Here is a 19851-nt window from a genome sequence, read left to right on the forward strand (position 1 = left end):
TTACCTACGCTGTAAAATTAGCAATGCTGTAATGCTCCTCAACAAAGGGGCCATTGTTAGCAATGGTTTGTCATTTCTAGTGTTTGTGTTTTGTTGAGTGCAGTTAGATCAGTCATTGAATGCGTCCCCAATGGCACCTATTCCCTACATAGTGCACTACTTTTGACAATCCCTATCTCTTAGTCAAAAGTAGTGTGCACGATGTAGGGAATAAAGTGCCATTTGGGATAGAAGGGTCTTATCCCTCACTCCTTATCCCTTACGCTCATCTCTCGCCCCTCTCTCATCTCTCTGCCTTCCTGCGCTAACATTTTCTCTTATGTTTTGTTTCCCATGGAGACAATGTTGAAGGACTGCATTCCTTGGATGTCACTGGAGGCCAGGGCTCACATGTCCTGTGTTTATTAGTGTGTATGGAATATTTTTGTCCATTACTGTTTTTATTAGGTTTTGTATTTAGTTACACTACAGTAACTGGTCACATATAGCACACAGTCCCTTCAGAAAGTATTCATGACCCTTGACTTATTCCACATTTTGTTGTTAAGACAGAATTCAAAATGGATTAAGTAGATTGATTTTCTCACCCATCTACATATAGTACCCCATAATGACAAAGTATAAACATGTTTTTAGAATATGGTGCACATTTATTGAAAATGAAATAGACTTGTCTCATTTACATAAGTATTCACCAGAGTCAATACTTTGTAGAAGCAGCAATTACAGCTGAGTCTTTCTGGGTAAGTCTCTAAGGGCTTTCCACGCCTGGACTGTGCAACATTTGCCCATTTTATTATTTTCAATATTCTTCAAGATCTACCAAATTGGTTGTTGATCATTGCTAGAAAACCATTTTCAGGTCTTGCTGTAGATTTAAGTCAAAACTGTAACTCGGCCACTCAGGAACATTCACTGTCTTCTTGGTAAGCAACTCCAGTGTAGATTTGGCCTTGTGTTTTAGGTTATTGTCCTTCTGAAAGCTGAATTCACCTCCCAGTGTCTGGTGGAAAGCAAATTTAACCAGGTTCCTGCTTAGCACAATTCCGTTTTCTATTTTTATCCTGAAACTCCCAAGCATACCCATTTCATGCTGACCTCACCAATCACGTCGCAAAATGAATGTTTGCGACACTTGAATGTTTGACACTTGACGCGCTGCAAATCCTGCCTCTCCAAGTCCTGCCTCTCCCATCTCCTCGTTGATTTTTAGGAGCAAATATCCACGTGGGAGATTAAAAGATGAACTGAGGTCCACACTCCAGTCCAGTTGGTGGTGGTAATGCACCTTAAAGTTGGTTGCCAACCTCCATACAAGTCAGAAGAAGCCTGAAGGAGGGGAGATTACTAGAAACAAATTTATCTGCGGATTAATTGTCGGAGTAGAGGACTTTGTGAATTTCAGGTAAAATAACAAACCAATGTTTATATCCCAGGACAAATTAGCTAGCACCAGCAAGCTAGCTAGCTAAATTGCCTTAAATGTTTCATGCTTTTCGACCTTTCCCCAAATTAATATAGTCGGTTCAGAATTTGTTTTGAAATTTCAACCTGCGTGTCCTGATTGCGTCTGCTGTGTATGGACAAAATCAATATGCGCGCGATGGCGCACAAGCGAGAGCAGTCTGGTCAGCATGTTAGGCTTGGGCGGAATCCAGATTGCCATACTGAACACAAGGGGTGCTGTTATCAAACCCTACTGATGCTTTGAAATCCGAAGGTTAGCAATGCTGACAAGTACATGTAAAATCCCATAGAGAATGCTAACTAAATGCTAACGAGCGCATTGCAAACATTTTGTACAGTTTCTGACCTAAACTGTACAAATAACAAAAATAAATGCTACTCGCGGTTTGCTGCCCGCCAAAACAAATATTACCCGGCAAGGCTTTTGATTCTGAAGAGGATTCTCTGCTGTTACCAAGCGACTACTTGATTTTGGAAGAACTTTACCACTTAGCTAGATAGCTAACTAGCTACTAAATTAGCAAACCAAATACAGAGCATTTAACACATTTTAGACTTAACTTAATAGTTATAAGCTATCTAGCTGGCAAACATTTACCCAAGAAAGGGAAGGTAACTGAACTAAATGACTACCGCCCTGTTGCAGTCACTTCTGTCATCATGAAGTGCTTTAGAGGTTCGTTAAAGGGTCATATCACCTCCACCTTACCTGACACCCTAGACCCACTTCAATTTGCATACCGCCCCAATAATGATGCAATCGACATCGCACTGTACACTGCCCTATCCCGTCTGGACAAGAGGAATACCTATGTATGCTGTTGATTAGGCTCCCGAGTGGCGCAGCGGTCTAAGGCACTGCATCTTTAGAGGTGTCACTGCAGACACCCTGGTTCGAATCCAGGCTGTATCACAACCGGCCATGATTGCGAGTCCCATAGGGCGGCTCACAATTGGCCCAGCGTCGTCCAGGTTTGGCTGGTGTAGGTCGTCATTGTAATTAAGAATTTGTTCTTAACTGACTTGCCTAGTTAAATAAAGTACCCTTCAAGCTCATCATTAAGCTCAGGGCCCTAGGTCTGAATCCCACCCTGTACAACTGGGTCCTGGACTTCCTGAAGGGCCACCCCCAGGTGGTGAAGGTAGCCAACAACACCTCCACTATGCTGATCCTCAACACAGGGGCCCCACAAGGGTGCGTGCTCAGCGCCCTCCTGTAATCCCTGTTCACCCATGACTGCGTGGCCAAGCACGCCTCCAACTCAATCATCAAGTTTGCAGAAGACACAATAGCCTACACGGAGGAGGTGAGGGCCCTGGCAGAGTGGTGCAGGAAAATAACCTCTCCACGCACACATGGCGTACACATGAATAAATTTGGCTTGGCCCATCGAAGACCAACTTTTACAGATGCACCATTGAGAGCATCCTGTCGGGCTGTATCACCGCCTGGTATGGCAACTGTATCGTCCACAACCACAGGGCTCTCCAGAGTGTGGTGCGGTCTGCCCAACGCATCACCGGGAGCACTCTGCCTTCCCTCCAGGACATCTACAGCACCCGGTGTCACAGGAAGGCCAAGAAGATCATCAAGGACATCAACTACCCGAGCCACGACCTGTTCACCTCGCTATCATCCCGAAGGTGAGGTTAGTACAGGTGCATCAAAGCTGGGACGGAGAGACTGAAAAACAGCTTTCATCTGCCTGTTAAATAGCCATCATGAGCCGGCCTCCACAAGTCCTGAAATAAGTTTGTCACAGCGGCTACCACCCGCTTACTTAACCCTGCACCTTAGAGGCTGATGCCCTATGCACATAGCCATGGAACACTGGTCACTTTAATAATGTTTACATACTGTTTTCCCATTTAATATGTATATACTGTATTCTAGTCAAGGCCATTCTACTTAACTATTGCTGTACATATACTATTCTATCCTACATATTATTCAGATATACTACATATTCTATCCACTTACTGTCCATAATGTCTATACATCCCATTGTGTGTTTCTCTATACATGCAGTACCAGTCAAAAATGTGGACATACCTACTCATTCAAGGGTTTCTTTTATTTTTACTATTTTCTACATTGTAGAATAATTGTAAAGACATCACAACTATGAAATAACACATATGGAATCATGTAGTAACCAAAAAAGTGTTAAACAAATCAAAATATATTTTAGATTCTTCAAAGGAGCCAGCCTTTGCCTTGATGACAGCTTTGCACACTCTTGGCATTCTCTCAACCAGCTTCATGAGGTAGTCCCCTGGAATGCATTTCAAATAACAGGTGTGCCTTGTTAAAAGTTAATTTGTGGAATTTCTACAATATAAAAAATTAAGAATGAGTAGGTGTTCTAGAACTTTAGACCGGTAGTGTATATACTGAACAAAAATATAAATGCGGCGATTACAGTTCATATAAGGAAATCAGGCAATAGAAAGGCAATAGAAATAAATTAATTCGGCCCTAATCTATGGATTTCACATGACAGGGCATGGGTGGGCCTACGAGGGCATAGGCTAGTTTTCCACCAAAAAGGGCTTTATTACAGACTTAAATACCCCTCAGCTGGCACATGCTGCGCAACAGTGAGCGACTCACAAGGCTCCGGTTTCTTGTCGTTGTGTGCTTGTAAACAAACACCACGTGACATGGGACTACATACAGTAAGCTTGATAATAATTTGACAGGTGAAATTAAGAAGGCAATTTTCTTTATTTCCAAAGATATTGCACAAGTTGACTGCAGGTATTTACTTAAAGTAGCTAAATATATTCAAAAGTATTAAACTTCAAAGAATGCATGTCTTGGAATATTTTCTGCACAGGCTTCCTTTTCATTCTGTCATTTAGGTTAGTATTGTGGAGTAACTACTATGTTGTTAATCCATACTCAGGTTTCTAAAGCCATTAAACTTTGTAACTGGTTTAAATTCACCAACTGAGTTAGGAAGGATGCCTGTACCTTTGTAGTGACTGGATGTATTGATACACCATCCAAAGTGTATTTAATAACTTCGCCATGCTCAAAGGCATATTCAATGTCCGCTTTTTTTTTTTTTACCCATCTACCAATAGGTGCCTTTTCTTTGCGAGGCATTGGAAAATCTCCCTGGTCTTTGCAGTTAAATCTGTTTGAAATTCACTGCTTGACTGAGGGACCTTACAGAAAATTGTATGTGTGGGGTACAGAGATGAGGTAGTCATTCACAGATCATGTTAAACACTTTTTTTGTGCCTGCTGTCTCGACCTCTGAGTGCTCGGCTCTGAAAAGCCAACTGACATTTACTCCTGAGGTGCTGACCTGTTGCACCCTCTATAACGACTGTAATTATTATTTGACCCTGATGGTCATCTATGAACATTTGAACATCAATCTGGCGTTAATGGCCATGTTCTCTTATCTCCACCCCTCAGAGCCTGGTTTCTTCCTAGGTTCTGGCCTTTTTAGGGAGTTTTTCCTAGCCACTGTGCTTCTACATCTGCAAAACTCTTTGGGGTTTTAGGCTGGGTTTGTGTATAATCACTTTGTGACATATGCTGATGTAAAAAAAAAAGTTTTATAAATGCATGTGATTGACTGATGTAGTTCTTACCAGAGGTGTGGCAATGCTTACCTACGTTTGGCATAGCAGTCTGTCTGTTCCACCTTCACTTTGTCATGGTTGCCTCCTGTGCCAGAACAGTTGATCGGGATCTGATTACAATACTCACATGTTTTGTGTGGAAATGACTGACAACTGTTCATGACTTTGAGTTGGACATTTAGGCCTACAGTAGCAGCCAGGTTAGTAGTACTTTATATCATGGCTGCATTATTTCTCCCTTTCAGTCACAGGTTTGACGGCTAATGATATTTTGGTTCCTTTCCTCCAGACTTTTCAGTCGGATGTCTCTGGGTAATGCTTGGTATTACTGTGGTCTTGAAGTGCGGGTGTTTACTGTCTACTGACCATGGGGACTAACCATACTCCTTATTGTCTCCTCCACCCCCCTTCCGTAGCTCTGGTGTTGCCCAGGGCAGAGCAGCTCCTTCGGCGCAGCGTCCAGCCCTACGTCAGCTCCATCCTGGAAGCCTTGATGGAGCCCACCAGCAGAGGCTTCTCCGAGGTCCGAGACGTCTTCTTCAGAGAGCTGGTGGAGGTCAGCAAGAACACGCTCAACGGAGGGGGCAAGGACAAACTGGGGGAGGTGAGTGGACCACCGGAGGACTTGCAGACACAAGTTGGAGTTCACGCCTACTGTCCTTGGTGACCTCTGTGACAGTTCTATAAAATGTACTGAGGATCTGTTGAAGTGCTCGGTGTTGTCATGTCCTCAACTCATCTCGGTCCGTCTCTTTCCCCCCTCTCTCTGCCCTCCCTCTCTCCCTTTTTCTCGCTCTCCCTACTCTCTCACTCTCCCTTCTCTCTCTCGCCTTTCTCCCCCTCCCCTCTCTCAGCACATGGAGAAGATCTCTATGCTGGCATTCCACCCGGTGAAGATGCAGAGCTGCTATGAGAAGGTGGAGCAGCTGAGTCTGGAAGGGCTGCAGCAGAGATTTGATGTGTCCAGCCCCTCCGTGTTCGTCCAGAGGGCTCAGATCCTCATGAGAGAGGTGAGATCTTAACCCACAAATCCCACTACCTGGTGGGTATGAAGATGCCCCACGAGACTACCAACACTGTAGTTACTGTTCTTACTGCACTTTGTGATGGATTGTAGCGGTACCATCTGGTGGTGAGAGAGGGTATTTCATTGAACACCATAGGAACTCCACCGAATGAGCTACGTGGGATCGTCATTGACGATCTGTCTTTTCCCCCAGTGTATCACTAATGTCCTCTCTCCTCTGTGTAAAAGCAAATGGACAACGCTGTGTACACGTTCGAACAGCTGCTGCACCAGAGTCTGGAGGAAAAGGACCAGAGAGGAGAGAACCTGTGTAAGACCATCCAATGCTGCCAGGACAGAGTTCTTAAGGTTAGTTAGACTGAGGGGGGATAAGGATGAAGGTGAATGACTGATTTGATTGAAGGATTAAGAATAGATTGGCCATTAATACGGTTGAAAAGGTTTTCTAAAAATTCTGGTTGAAGGATTCCAGATTTCCTGCTTATTCCCTCCTGATTCTGGGAAAAATCCAATCGGTAGACCAGAAACCCTGGGAATTTTTGGCAACCCTTGCCATCAAAAAGAGTCTTGATGTCTTCTGTCTGCATCCCTCTGTCTGTCCCTGTCAGAAATATGACTATGACAGTAGCACGGTGCGTAAGAAGTTCTTCAGAGAGGCCCTGCTACAGATCATCATCCCCTACATGCTGAAGCAGCTGGCTCCCTCCTGCCATCCGGTGAGGCTCACTGGTTTTAAGTCTCTTTTTCCAGCTATCCTAGTCTCCTAAGACACAGATACCCCTCACACCCTAGCCACCCCTTTACTCTATGGTTCTGTCTCATATGGAACCCTGTAATCTATTTAGGCTCTGGTCAAAAGTAGTGCACTATATAAAGGACTGGGGTGCCACTTGGGACGTTACCTATGTCTAGTGCATTAGTCTGTAACAACATCTCTCCTCCCTCTCAGGACCTCCCTCCCTTCCAGGAGCTGATCTTTGAGGACTTCTCCCGGTTCATCCTGGTGGAGAACATGTTTGAAGAGGTGGTGCTGCAGTCTGTCACCAAGGACATCATGATGGGTGAGTGGTGGACACTGGACACGCATTGGAGACACTGGCCCGGCATAGGCTAGACCATTCGTAAAGCATCTCCGGGTAGGACTGCTAATCTAGGATCAAATGTTTCTTTTTTTTAGAGCACACTTATGTTTATATAGACAGGGAAGACCTGATCCTAGATCAGCAGATTCAGCAGTGCAAATCTGAGGCAATTTGTGAATTTGGCGCTGACGTAAATCTGTGTGCCTACAGCTGTGAAAGAGGCGGCAGTCCAGAAGAGACACAACCTGTACAGAGACAGCATGATCCTGACCAACAGCGACCCCGACCTCCACCTGCTGGGGGAGAGCCCCTCGGTAGACTGGGCCGCCCAGTTCGGTGGCGGGGATGAGGAGTCTGACGAGTCCCCGGAAGGATGTGGCCGGTCCAAATGGCGGCGCAGGCAAGTGGTCTCCATGATCAAGCTGGACGGGATGGGCCCGCTGCCCTACGAGTCGTGCTTGGAGGTGCCGGGGGTGGATTTCATCCCCGAGGAGGGGGAGATGGAGGAGGGGGTGGATTTCATCCCCGAGGAAGAGGAAGAAGAGGAGGAGGAGGGAGCGACCCCCATGGAACCAGAGCCAAATTCCCCAGACAACGTGCAGGAGATCCGTTACCTCATCAATCCGGTGGTGGAGATGGTTGTCCCGGCCTCAGAGGAGGACTTGGCTGTTCTCACCAATGGGACAGAGCCGGGGATGCTGACGCTAGAGGGCGAAGAGGAGGAGGTGACGCTCATCACCACCGTGGTGGAGGAGGTGCACAGGAAGTCACTGCAGTGGAAAAGTGCCCCACAGGAAGTGAGCAAGCAGCTGATAGAAAGAGGTCCAGACCAGAAAGCTGAGGGGGAGCTTCAGGAAAAAGGGGAGGCAGCTTTTGAGGGCAAGGTAGAGGGCATCAAGGATGCCTTACAGGAAATGGCGATAATGATACATGAGGAGAGGCAGGACCAGGTGGAGGCAGCCATCGAGGGAGAAGATGAGGCTATCGAGAATGCCATACAGGAAATAGAGATGGCGGTACAGGAAGAGGACGAAGACAGGATAACGGAGTGTGCCGTAGACTCTGACGCTGAGCTGGCCCCACCATTGGCTGACTCCAGCCCCCGGCACCACGATGACAGCGGCTTCCAGTCACTGACCAATGAGGCCTTGGATGAGGGCGAAGCTCAGCCAATGAAGGATGTTCTGAAAACAGAGGACTCTCTAACCGATCCAGGTGAGGTTGAGGTGATTGTGGAACAGGGAAACGCTGCACTTCACGACAACTCTGAGACCGGGGAGGACTCCGAAACTGAAATTTTATATGACATTTGAATGGGAAGACAAGGGAGAATATTTCTTTTTTTTTTACCTCATTCTCATCTCCAGCACAATACCAGTGTCAACATACCAGATGATGTCATCAAAAGTGACGTGGGGAGCAAGAAAATTACCCTCCCTTCGGCTAGAATCTTATTGGAGGTTTTGAAAATCCTTTTTCTGACTTTGAATCTTACCCTGTGCTGTCACAGATCATAGAAAGGCAGCGTTTTCACATGTAGACACTGGTATGGTTCTAGAGATGACGAATATGAGGTGGAAAAGTTACTTTACACTACAGATGCCCATGTGTAAGGGCCTTCAGGATATGTTCACAGAGATGCATGGCAGGATAGATGTGGAACACTTTATGGTGCATGGGTACACACTCACTGGTCATTGCATGACCTCTTACTGAGCACTAGGAGGCACTGTAAGCTGGCTTTTGACACAAACGGCTCTGTTTTACCTCTGTCATGCCATCTTACTGTAATGGGCATTGTCGAAAACATATCATTATAGAGATTCATCTGTCATTGCATTCAGGGCCTGGGAGCTCTGCTTTTTAACACGTTTTAACAATGACTTGGCACACTAGTGTATAAAATCAGCCAGAGTGATTTTGTCTTGAAATAAGTTTAAGCCTCGTTTTTGAACCATTTAATTGTAAATTTTCACAAGCAGCCTTCTGGTATCTTTTCACAGTGCATGACAAGGTTACTTCCTACTTTTCTGTCTGCTTCCAGTTGACTAACACAGTCACTAGTGTTATCATAGATGCTTGAGGTCCTGCGTCAGCCACAGTGCCACTGCCATGAGCACGTTTAGTTATTACTAAAGGGACTTGCTCTGCTGATATCTTGTCTTGACTGTGACGCATCAGAATCTCTCGTCTGCGTGTGGGAGTGTGTTGTGTAGATGGTTGACAGCACGCTATGTACCTTGTCATGAAGAGGCCTCTGTCAGTCTAAATAAAATGAAAAATGAAGTTGGCTTTGAGTGCAGATCCATCACACCTTACTCTTTGTCCACAGTCTCCTCCGGCCCCACCAAGGGAATAAACCAAGTCTATATTTGTTTATTTTCCCCACTCTTCAAAATGAGGGAAATATGATTTTCTATCCATGCTATGTTTATGGCCACTGTATATATTTGTTCTTAACCAGGCTGAGTTTGTAATCTTGGGGAAAATAGGTCCATGTATCTCCGTGACTTAGAAGGATAGTTCACTCTGAACTACTCCTTTAAGATGGAGTCCTTCTGTTTCCTTCCTCTATTTATGACAAATACTCTGTATGGTGCCCAATGCTTTATCCTCGGCTATAGTCTTCATTTTGTGTAAAGCCCTACGCAAGAGCTTTTTATTGATTAGTAAATATATTGATTTGATATGTTTTTTTTTTCTATTTCTCATCTATCTCGACTAAAATGGTAAACTGTTTAACCCAATTAAGTACTTAAAAAAATCTAATTAAATATGTTAAAAGGTTTGTGGTATTTGTTTTATTACTATCAGTAAAATACAACAGTAGTAAGCACATGTTCATATAAAGTCCATTGAAAAGCTCAGATTAAAATCAGGCCATGATCTACTTTCAGTTTATTGTAGATCAATAGGATTTGAAGAAAAGCTCAGCGTTCATCCATGATTAGGTTACTGTATAATTCAACAGGAAATATGCCTCAAATGTATTTAGGATATCAAAAGGCACTAAAGGGTTGGGGTATATTGTCTCTCTCTCAAATGATTAACGAGAGCCACATTTTCAGTTCTCTATGTACTTAAGAGCAATTTAAACACTTACCCAATGAGCCTGACAGAGTTACAACACTCAATCACATGCTTCTGTGCTGTCAGTGGCAATTCCAGAAAATGTCTTGTGACTAGTGCTGACGAAATGCATAATCTCAGTTCCCTCTGCAAGTAAGCCTGACCTTGGAGTTAGATGCTAGAATGAGGCCACAGGTTGAACTCAAGCATATGTCAGTGGATATGCATAGTACAGTAGGTCATACAGGGTAACACAAAAAAAAAAGCATCAACTTCCTGAGACTTATCTTAAATGTACCATGGGTGTGCTCGATCACTCCCCTACCATGCTGTACTCTGTCACACTATGGAAGCCTCCATCTTGCTTTTTACTTCGCACACCTCTGCTTTAAGATAAGTGGGGAGAACCACCTTTCACTTCAGGTAACTTGAGAAGTGACAGTCACGGGGAGATCTATCGCACATGGCGTGTGCAACAGGGTCAGTATGAAAAACACCATGAGGTGCTGTGATACGTTTGTCCAACAGGATAACTAGTGCCTATAGTCCAGGAAAATGATTATTCTCGTTCTGTTGATTCCACTGTTTGATCAGATTTGACCCAGTAGCGGGAACCCTATGAAGTATCCCAGGACGGAGCCCAAGATGACCCCCAGGAAGATCCAGGTGTTGTAGGACATGACGCACAACATCAGCATGTAGCCAAGGGTTACCTGCAGGATGTGCAGGGCTGTCTGGATCCCACGGAGAAGCCATCTGGGTGAAATGAGACAGGGAGAACAGTGATTGCAGTAGTCTCCCTGGTAATTATATACAGGTGCACATTTCAGGTTCTCGTGTCTAATGACCTGCTCGGCTTTCTTATAATTGATCGGTCATTCACGTCGGCCTGTGAAACCAGGTGCTTGCACTCTCTGGCCAATTTGGGGATCTGGTGGATGAAAGCCAGCGTCCCTGGAACGTGGTAATCACAGACGACTACATGGGCAGGGCTGCTCCTGTGTGAATCCTACCTGTTCGTGGGGGAGAGAGTGGGGGCAGTCTGTTCCATGGGGGCCAGAGAGGACACCGACAGGCTACTGGCTAATGCAGTGCTGCTTCCCCGGCAGTCTGAGGAGTGGAAGGGAGAGGGGCGCTTCCCCAGCCAGACCCTCCACACCTTCAGCAGTTCGTAGAACACGGTCAACAGGAGGACCACGAACACCGACAGCACCATCCCTGCAAACACATTGGCCACAGAGCTTATCGCGGTTGACAACAATGATGGTCATCAACAGTGGCCCCAAAAGTGTCTGCTATATTTATAGTACTGTAGAGTCAACAGCAGTTACTTAACATGAGTGTAAGAAACCATGGCATGCGTCACTAGATGCCCTATTGGAACAGGTCTATATAAGCAACAAGTGCTAACTTGCTACCTGAAACACTATGCAGAATGGTGGGGCTGAACTGTACTTGGAAAAAATGTAATAGTCAACCAGACAAATGGGTTCAAAAATATATCATTTAGATTCTCCTGAGGGCACAGGTCTGTCAGTGTTGGCCTACCTGCAGGTCCTTGCACATCCCAGAAGTGAAACAGCAGCATCACGCTGCTCCCTGCCTCAAAGGTCATCTGGATAAGAAAAGAGCAATTGAACAACAAGTAAACAGCAGTATACTGCAAGGAAGCGGACCAGGTTTGGGACCTGTGCAGGAAATCCTGGTTACATGGACATCCATGTATGTGAAATATAAAGCTTGGTCAGGTAGATAATGACATGTGCTTTGTTGCCGTTGATCCAAACTCTGCCAGACAGACTGACTCCTGTTAATATGACCAATTGGTCTATCATTTATCTAAAAACATGTAAACTACGATTTTTTTGTTTCATATTTGCATATGTTGTTGCTTAGACCTTACTTTACATCTTTTGAGGTTGTGTTGTGCCTGCCATCGCTTGAGACACAACATGCTCTTGAATTCAGGGTGGGTTTCATTGACAGTATAATATAAAACCGATATTCCTATTCAAGTACAATATTAAAACAACAATTCCACCTGACTATCCTACCCATCCTTGAATTTGGCGACATTTACAAAATAGCCTCCAACACTCTACTCTACTACAACATATTCGTTGCCAAATCCACTGGCTCCAGGTCATCCATAAGTCTCTGCTAGGTAAAGATCTGCCTTATCTCAGCTCACTTGTCATCATAGCAACACCCACCCGTAGCACGCACTCTAGCAGGTATATTTCACATGTCATCCCCAAAGCCAACACCTCCTTTGGCCGCCTTTCCTTCCAGTTCTCTGCTGCCAATGACTGGAAGGAATTGCAAAAAAAACAAATCACTGAAGTTGGCGACATATCTCCCTCACTAACTTTAAACATCAGCTGTCAGAGCAGCTTACCGATCGCTGCAGCTGTACACAGCCCATCTGTAAATAGCCCATCCAACTACCTACCTCATCCCCTTTTGTTTTTCTGCTCTTTTGCACACCAGTATTTCTACTTGCACATCCTCATCTGCACATCTATCACTCCAGTGTTATTTGCTAAATTGTAATTACTTTGCCACTATGGCCTATTTATTGCTTTCATTTGCACAAACTGTATACAGATTCTTCTATTGTGTCATTGACTGGACGTTTGTTTATCCCATGTGTAACTGTGTTTTTGTCGCACTGGTTTGCTTTATCTTGGCCAGGTCACAGTTGTAAATGATAACTTGTTCTCAACTGGCCTACCTGGTTAAATAAAAGTGAAAAACAAATTGACAACCCTGTTAGTAAGCTTTTAAATTATATCCATCTCAAATGTTTATATTGTCATGGATGTCTCAAGGTTTGCAAAATAGGTCAACTTTGGGCACTGTTATCTCTTGAATGTTTTGAATTCAGGTCCAAAAAGTCACTTTGAGTACCTCTACAAATCGTCATATGAATGGAAGGTTTCGTTCAAATCAAAGAGGTGATTGAATTCAAATGGATTATCTCTACTATAGCACGTGAAAGCAATCCGCTGTAGATCTGTACTAAGACAAAATCAAACTCCTTCTCCCCTTGCATCTTGGGGAAGTATACCATATACAAAAGTGATGTGGAAACCTCTTTGGATTATAACTTTAGAATTGGTTGATATACTACGACTGTGATATGTGGTTGTGTCACTTAACTATCTTAAGATTAATGCACTGGATAAGGGCGCCTGTTAAATTACTAAAATGTAAAAATAAAAAGTCAATGTATTTCAGAAACCAACAAATATACAAAACACAGACACACAGATTCTAAAGCAAGCTGTAGAATCTCAAAACCTCTCCTTATCTGCCCCTCTACCTACATCACGTTTTGCAATCCTTTCAATTATTTAATATCAGTCACCAACAATAAACCACATATACTTAAAACATACACTATCACCAACAACAAACATAAAAAATCTAACATGTTACAATAAGCAAATAATATAATTCAATTATACTCAGCTCATTACTCTTTTTTACAGTTCTCAATTTTTATGTTTTCCTTTATTTTAGACAGTTCATTTTTTTAGTTTTCCTGGCAAATAATCCAACATCTTCCAAAAAAATATAAGAATGAAAATGTGTATATACAGTGGGGCAAAAAAGTATTTAGTCAGCCACCAATTGTGCAAGTTCTCCCACTTAAAAAGATGAGGCCTGTAATTTATCATAGGTACACTTCAACTATGACAGACAAAATGAGAAAAAAAATCCAGAAAATCACATTGTAGGATTTTTAATGAATTTATTTGCAAATTATGGTGGAAAATAAGTATTTGGTCAATAACAAAAGTTTATCTCAATACTTTGTTATATACCCTTTGTTGGCAATGACAGAGGTCAAACGTTTTCTGTAAGTCTTCACAAGGTTCACACTTGCTGGTATTTTGGCCCATTCCTCCATGCAGATCTTCTCTAGAGCAGTGATGTTTTGGGGCTGTTGCTGGGCAACACGGACTTTCAACTCCCTCCAAAGATTTTCTATGGGGTTGAGATCTGGAGACTGGCTAGGCCACTCCAGGACCTTGAAATGCTTCTTACGAAGCCACTCCTTCGTTGCCCGGGCGGTGTGTTTGGAATCATTGTCATGCTGAAAGACCCAGCCACGTTTGATCTTCAATGCCCTTGCTGATGGAAGGAGGTTTTCACTCACAATCTCACAATATATGGCCCCATTCATTCGTTCCTTTACACGGATCAGTCGTCCTGGTCCCTTTGCAGAAAAACAGCCCCAAAGCATGATGTTTCCACCCCCATGCTTCACAGAAGGTATGGTGTTCTTTGGATGCAACTCACCATTCTTTGTCCTCCAAACATGACGAGTTGAGTTTTTACCAAAAGGTTATATTTTGGTTTCATCTGACCATATGACATTCTCCCAATCTTCTTCTGGATCATCCAAATGCTCTCTAGCAAACTTCAGACGGGCCTGGACATGTACTGGCTTAAGCAGGGGGACACGTCTGGCACTGCAGGATTTGAGTCCCTGGTGGCGTAGTGTGTTACTGATGGTAGGCTTTGTTACTTTGGTCCCAGCTCTCTGCAGGTCATTCACTAGGTCCCCCCGTGTGGTTCTGGGATTTTTGCTCACCGTTCTTGTGATCATTTTGACCCCACGGGGTGAGATCTTGCGTGGAGCCCCAGATCGAGGGAGATTATCAGTGGTCTTGTATGTCTTCCATTTCCTAATAATTGCTCCCACAGTTGATTTCTTCAAACCAAGCTGCTTACCTATTGCAGATTCAGACTTCCCAGCCTGGTGCAGGTCTACAATTTTGTTTCTGGTGTCCTTTGACAGCTCTTTGGTCTTGGCCATAGTGGAGTTTGGAGTGTGACTGTTTGAGGTTGTGGACAGGTGTCTTTTATACTGATAACAAGTTCAAACAGGTGCCATTAATACAGGTAACGAGTGGAGGACAGAGGAGCCTCTTAAAGAAGTTACAGGTCTGAGAGAGCCAGAAATCTTGCTTGTTTGTAGGTGACCAAATACTTATTTTCCACCGTAATTTGCAAATAAATTCATTTTAAAAATCCTACAATGTGATTTTCTGGATTTTTTTCCCTCATTTTGTCTGTCATAGTTGAAGTGACCTATGATAAATTACAGGCCTCATCTTTTTAAGTGGGAGAACTTGAACAATTTGGTGGCTGACTAAATACTTTTGCCCCACTGTGTGTGTGTGTATATATATATATATATATATATATTTTCTCATTTTTCCTTTTCCTCTCCCTACCACACACACAAATTCCAGTAAGTATTCATTTTCACTTAAAGGTTACAAAATAGCACAATAGTATGGACTTACAGGCTACAGAATAACAAGTATAAAAAATATGTATACTTAATTTCACCTGATAAGAGGCAGCAACAACCAGATACTCGGTAGGTTATAGGTTGGCTAACCCCTTCAATAATATATTTGCACATCTCCTATAAACTTAAGTACAGGACTCGCAGAAACTCGTCAAGTTTTCCCTGGAGGACATACTGTAAGTTAGTCTTTCCAGAGGAAACAACCATAACAGGTTTTGCATTCCAAGACAAAGGGGCTCTCTGGTCTTCCAACCAAAACCAATAGTCCAAATAGTTTGTGGCAATTAAAGACAATGACCACCATTCGTAGAGCACAGATTCAGCTTGTACTGACAAACAATAAGCAGCACTGGAAAGACAGCCATGCTGTCGCATGTGAGCTTATCAGCCAATTTGATTGTCAAGAGAGCCTACTGTGTCCTAAACTGGACGCAGTGTCAAGGCCAGTGAAGGAAAACGAGCTCAGTGAGATAGATGCATACATACACGTTTTTCTTCATGAAATTCTCAGCAGGAGCCTTTGCCTGTTTATTTTACCTTTATTTAACCAGGTAGACCAGTTGAACAAGTTCTCATTTACAACTGTGACCTGGCCAAGATAAAGCAAGGCAGTGCGACAAAAACAGAGTTACACGTAAACAAACAGTCAATAACACAATAGAAAAATCTGTATACAGTGTAAGGCAATAAATAGGCCATAGTGGTGAAGTAATTACAATTTAGAAAATTAACACTGGAGTGATAGATGTGCAGATGAGTGTGCAAAAGAGCAGAAAAACATATGGGGATGAGGTTTGAAGTTGGTTGGATGGATGGGCTATTTACAGATGGGCTATGTACAGCTGCAGCGATCGGTAAGCTGCTCTGATAGCTGATGCTTAAAGTTAGTGAGGGAGATATCAGCAACTTCAGTGATTTTTGCAATTCGTTCCAGTCATTGGCGGCAGAGAACTGGAAGGAGAGGCGGCCAAAGAAAGAATTGCTTTTGGGGGTGACCAGAGAGATATACCTGCTGGAGCGTGTGCTACAGGTGGGTGATGCTATGGTGACCAGCGAGCTGAGATAAGGGGGGACTTTACCTAGCAGGGTCTTGTAGATGACATGGAGCCAGTGGGTTTTGGCGACGAGTATGAAACGAGGGCCAGCCAACGAGAGCGTACAGGTCGCAATGGTGGGTAGTATATGGGGCTTTGGTGACAAAACAGATTGCACTGTGATAGACTGCATCCAATTTGTTGAGTAGGGTATTGGAGGCTATTTTGTAAATGACATCGCCAAAGTCAAGGATTGGTAGGATGGTCAGTTTTACAAGGGTATGTTTGGCAGCATGAGTGAAGGATGCTTTGTTGCGAAATAGGGAGCCAATTCTAGATTTAACTTTGGATTGGAGATGTTTGATATGGGACTGGAAGGAGAGTTTACAGTCTAACCAGACACCTAGGTATTTGTAGTTGTCCACGTATTCTAAGTCAGAGCCGTCCAGAGTAGTGATGTTGGGCAGGTGCGGGCAGCGATCGGTTGAAGAGCATGCATTTAGTTTTACTTGTATTTAAGAGCAATTGGAGGCCACGGAAGGAGAGTTGTATGGCATTGAAGCTTGCCTGGAGGGTTGTTAACACAGTGTCCAAAGAAGGGCCAGAAGTATACAGAATGGTGTCATCTGTGTAGAGCTGGATCAGAGACTCGCCAGCAGCAAGAGCGACATCATTGATGTATACAGAGAAAAGTCGGCCCGAGAATTGAACCCTGTGGCACCCTCATTGAGACTGCCAGAGGTCCGGACAACAGGCCCTCCGATTTGACACACTGAACTCTACCAGAGAAGTAGTTGGTGAACCAGGCGAGGCAGTCATTAGAGAAACCAAGGCTATTGAGTCTGCAGATAAAAATGTGATTTATGGAAAGATATAGCCCATGATCCATTATCAGATTTGAATAATGTAGTGACCTAAATAGAAATTGTGGACATCCAATTAGGCAATTGGTCTATGTATGGCTCAAAGCATTCAAACTCTTTACGTAACATAGCAGGTCACTTTCCATATACTAGTGACCAGAAAGGTTGCGAGATCGTATCGAGCTGACAAGGTAAACATCTGTCGTTCTGCCCCTGAACAAGGCAGTTAACCCACTGTTCCTAGGCCGTCATTGAAAATAAGAATTTGTTCTGACCTGCCTAGTTTATTAAAGGTTGAAAAAATAAATAAAAAATATGATAAAGTATCAATAGCGCCAGCATTACTCACATTACAGTAGCCTACAACATGTTCGTTCGCGCGCTCTCTCCCTTTCTCTCTCTCTGTCATGCAAAACAGTCAAATGGTGTAATGCTCTGCGAAAGTATTACCTACATATGATTGTATTGTATCACCAAAACAACAAAAAACAAATGCAACACAACACTTTGCGAAGAAACTACTTACAGACATGATTGATCAACTTGAGCAGACAAATAAGATATTTTTTTGGGGGGTTCCTCAGTCCCTCCCCATCACCGACGAGAGCGAACTAGAGACGTTGTTTTGACGGGATTTAGTTGCATTCCACTTCTTCTCGTTTCTGACCGCAGGGCAGCAGGCTACCATAAACATGCTTCTGCCCTGCACAGTTTGACAATGATGAAGCCGCGGCACCACATGACGTTATAAAATGTCGCAAGGGTAGATGGTAGATGTAGTCTTGTGCATATCATTAATTTGCAAGGCAGCTAGACGCAATCCGCAGCAATGTGTAGTATCGGTGGAAAAAGTTGTGTTTGTAAACTGTAGTAGTCCCTATGGTGCTGGAGATCAGAGGTGCCCAGTGAGAGGAAGGCAGGTTGAGGTTGCCAGGATCAGAGTAATGCAGAAGGTGTCATATGCTGAGGCAGTGAAGATAGTAGTAGTGGAAGATGGGTCCAGGGGCAGGTTGAGGGATTGTGAGTAGGTAGAGGCCAGTAGAGAGTGATAGGAATAACATGGGCTTTAGTAAGATTGTTTTTTGGGGGGGGCGTTCATGGCCAGCAATTCTACCACAGAAATGGAACGCAAATGACAGAGGATGGATGTTGTGGTGGCAGCTGCAGAGAAGTACTTGGGTTTACGAGATTTCACTGCATTCACAAAGTGTAATGAATTCATACTACGGGATAGGCGGTGGCATGCACCTATAACATTTGTTTGCGGACCGCCATAAAACAAAGATACAATCTCAGTATCTCCACTTACATTCGAATGTGATAGCCAAGCCTACATTTAGGCATACTTCATAGTCTAATAATGCATACGAAAGGATAAGCATAGTGCAGTGTTGTTTTAAAATTGACCATGCTCCTCCGGTTGATCTAGCAAGTTTAAAAAAAGTATGCCTACATTGTAACTCAATATTATGGCTATAACTGATCATGTAACTTTGAAAAGCAGCAACCTTTGACGTCAACATTCATATCGTGATACGCTCCATCACGATACAAACGACGTAAATTGGGCTTGTTCGACATTGCAGGCGACTGACGACTGACTGATCCACAAAGAACATTGTATCATAAATAACTACTCATTATTATTTGTAGATCAGCGAGTCATACTTGGACGGTGTTGATCCTCTCGAACACGGCCAATGTCTTCCTTTTACTTCTGCCGCCTTGACCAATAGCGTCACGAGGTATCCTCAAAGCTCGTCGTTTGTAGTAGATTGCTAGCTAAGTAAGTAGCCACCAAAGAAGCTAAGCACCGTCTGATTTGATTTCTCCCTGGGGTTTCGACGGTTTGGTTGAAAAAAAAAAACATTTGGGTCGGGAGACAGACGTTGTCCGTGTAACTGGGGCTGACACGGAAGAGGAGGGCTGTGTTGCAATACGAAGCAGACATCACCACTGGCTCCTCTTTGATAATTAGCTAGCTAAGTTCGCTAACTAGCCAGCTAAGCTGATGGGAGTTCCTTCCTGTCATTTTGAGTATACGCCTGATTATAGACTGGGAAATCACGCTAGTGAACATAAGAGGAGATTCGTGTGTGATTCAAAGTATATGGACATAGCTAGATAGCTTGCAAGCTAGGTACACCCACAGATGTCTATTGTGGCAAAGTTCAATCTCCAACGTACCCGGTGGTACTCTTGTTAGGCTCGCTAATTATTGATCCTGGCAAGGGTAACATGCAAGTAACCTGATTGTTGTTGTCAATGAGCTATTTTGACAGCTAAGCCCATCAACTGTAGTGGAGACAACCAGTTGTCAAGTCTCTGAACTCTAGTGCTTGTCCATGAGACCACTTCATGCAGGTTCCGGGAGAAGAAA

At 43.8% G+C, this 19851-nt stretch overlaps 2 protein-coding genes across 6 annotated transcripts in view; one reads left to right on the top strand and one right to left on the bottom strand.

The window, feature by feature from the left end:
- Positions 1-9964, top strand: part of niban2a (niban apoptosis regulator 2a) — a 60165-nt gene extending 50201 nt beyond the window's left edge. For all 3 annotated transcript variants that reach the window (XM_024402434.2, XM_024402432.2, XM_024402433.2), the window contains exons 9-14: positions 5484-5671; positions 5922-6077; positions 6323-6442; positions 6703-6810; positions 7044-7155; positions 7387-9964. In XM_024402434.2, the coding sequence (XP_024258202.1) occupies positions 5484-5671; positions 5922-6077; positions 6323-6442; positions 6703-6810; positions 7044-7155; positions 7387-8489 (1787 nt within the window). In that variant the 3' untranslated portion in view covers positions 8490-9964. The remainder of the gene's footprint in view (positions 1-5483; positions 5672-5921; positions 6078-6322; positions 6443-6702; positions 6811-7043; positions 7156-7386) is intronic.
- On the bottom strand, positions 9951-19273 carry slc31a2 (solute carrier family 31 member 2). Of its 3 annotated transcripts, none has more exons than XM_024402440.2 (4): positions 19140-19273; positions 11794-11860; positions 11259-11463; positions 9951-11001 (listed from the first exon to the last, which is right to left on the bottom strand). In XM_024402440.2, exons 2-4 carry the CDS (start codon positions 11858-11860, stop codon positions 10836-10838), a joined length of 438 nt encoding a protein of 145 aa, XP_024258208.1. In that variant the 5' UTR covers positions 19140-19273; the 3' UTR covers positions 9951-10835. The 3 variants fall into 3 exon arrangements, with proteins under 3 accessions (XP_024258208.1, XP_024258206.1, XP_024258205.1); XM_024402438.2 differs by lacking the exon at positions 19140-19273 and adding an exon at positions 17998-18173; XM_024402437.2 differs by lacking the exon at positions 19140-19273 and adding an exon at positions 17821-17944.
- Between the last annotated feature and the right edge of the window lie 578 nt (positions 19274-19851).

The sequence above is a fragment of the Oncorhynchus tshawytscha genome, linkage group LG33 (genome assembly GCF_018296145.1).
Source record: "Oncorhynchus tshawytscha isolate Ot180627B linkage group LG33, Otsh_v2.0, whole genome shotgun sequence".
NCBI classification, from domain to species: domain Eukaryota; kingdom Metazoa; phylum Chordata; class Actinopteri; order Salmoniformes; family Salmonidae; genus Oncorhynchus; species Oncorhynchus tshawytscha.

Excerpts from the sequence above, each read along its gene's own strand:
- slc31a2 (XM_024402437.2), bottom strand. The coding sequence starts at position 17,880 with ATGACAGAGAGAGAGAAAGGGAGAGAGCGCGCGAACGAACATGTTGTA. Across the intron at positions 11,861-17,820 it reads ATGTTGTAGGCTACTGTAAT|ATGACCTTTGAGGCAGGGAG; the intron begins GTGAGTAATGCT and ends TTTCTTATCCAG. Across the intron at positions 11,464-11,793 it reads GGATGTGCAAGGACCTGCAG|GGATGGTGCTGTCGGTGTTC; the intron begins GTAGGCCAACAC and ends ATGTGTTTGCAG.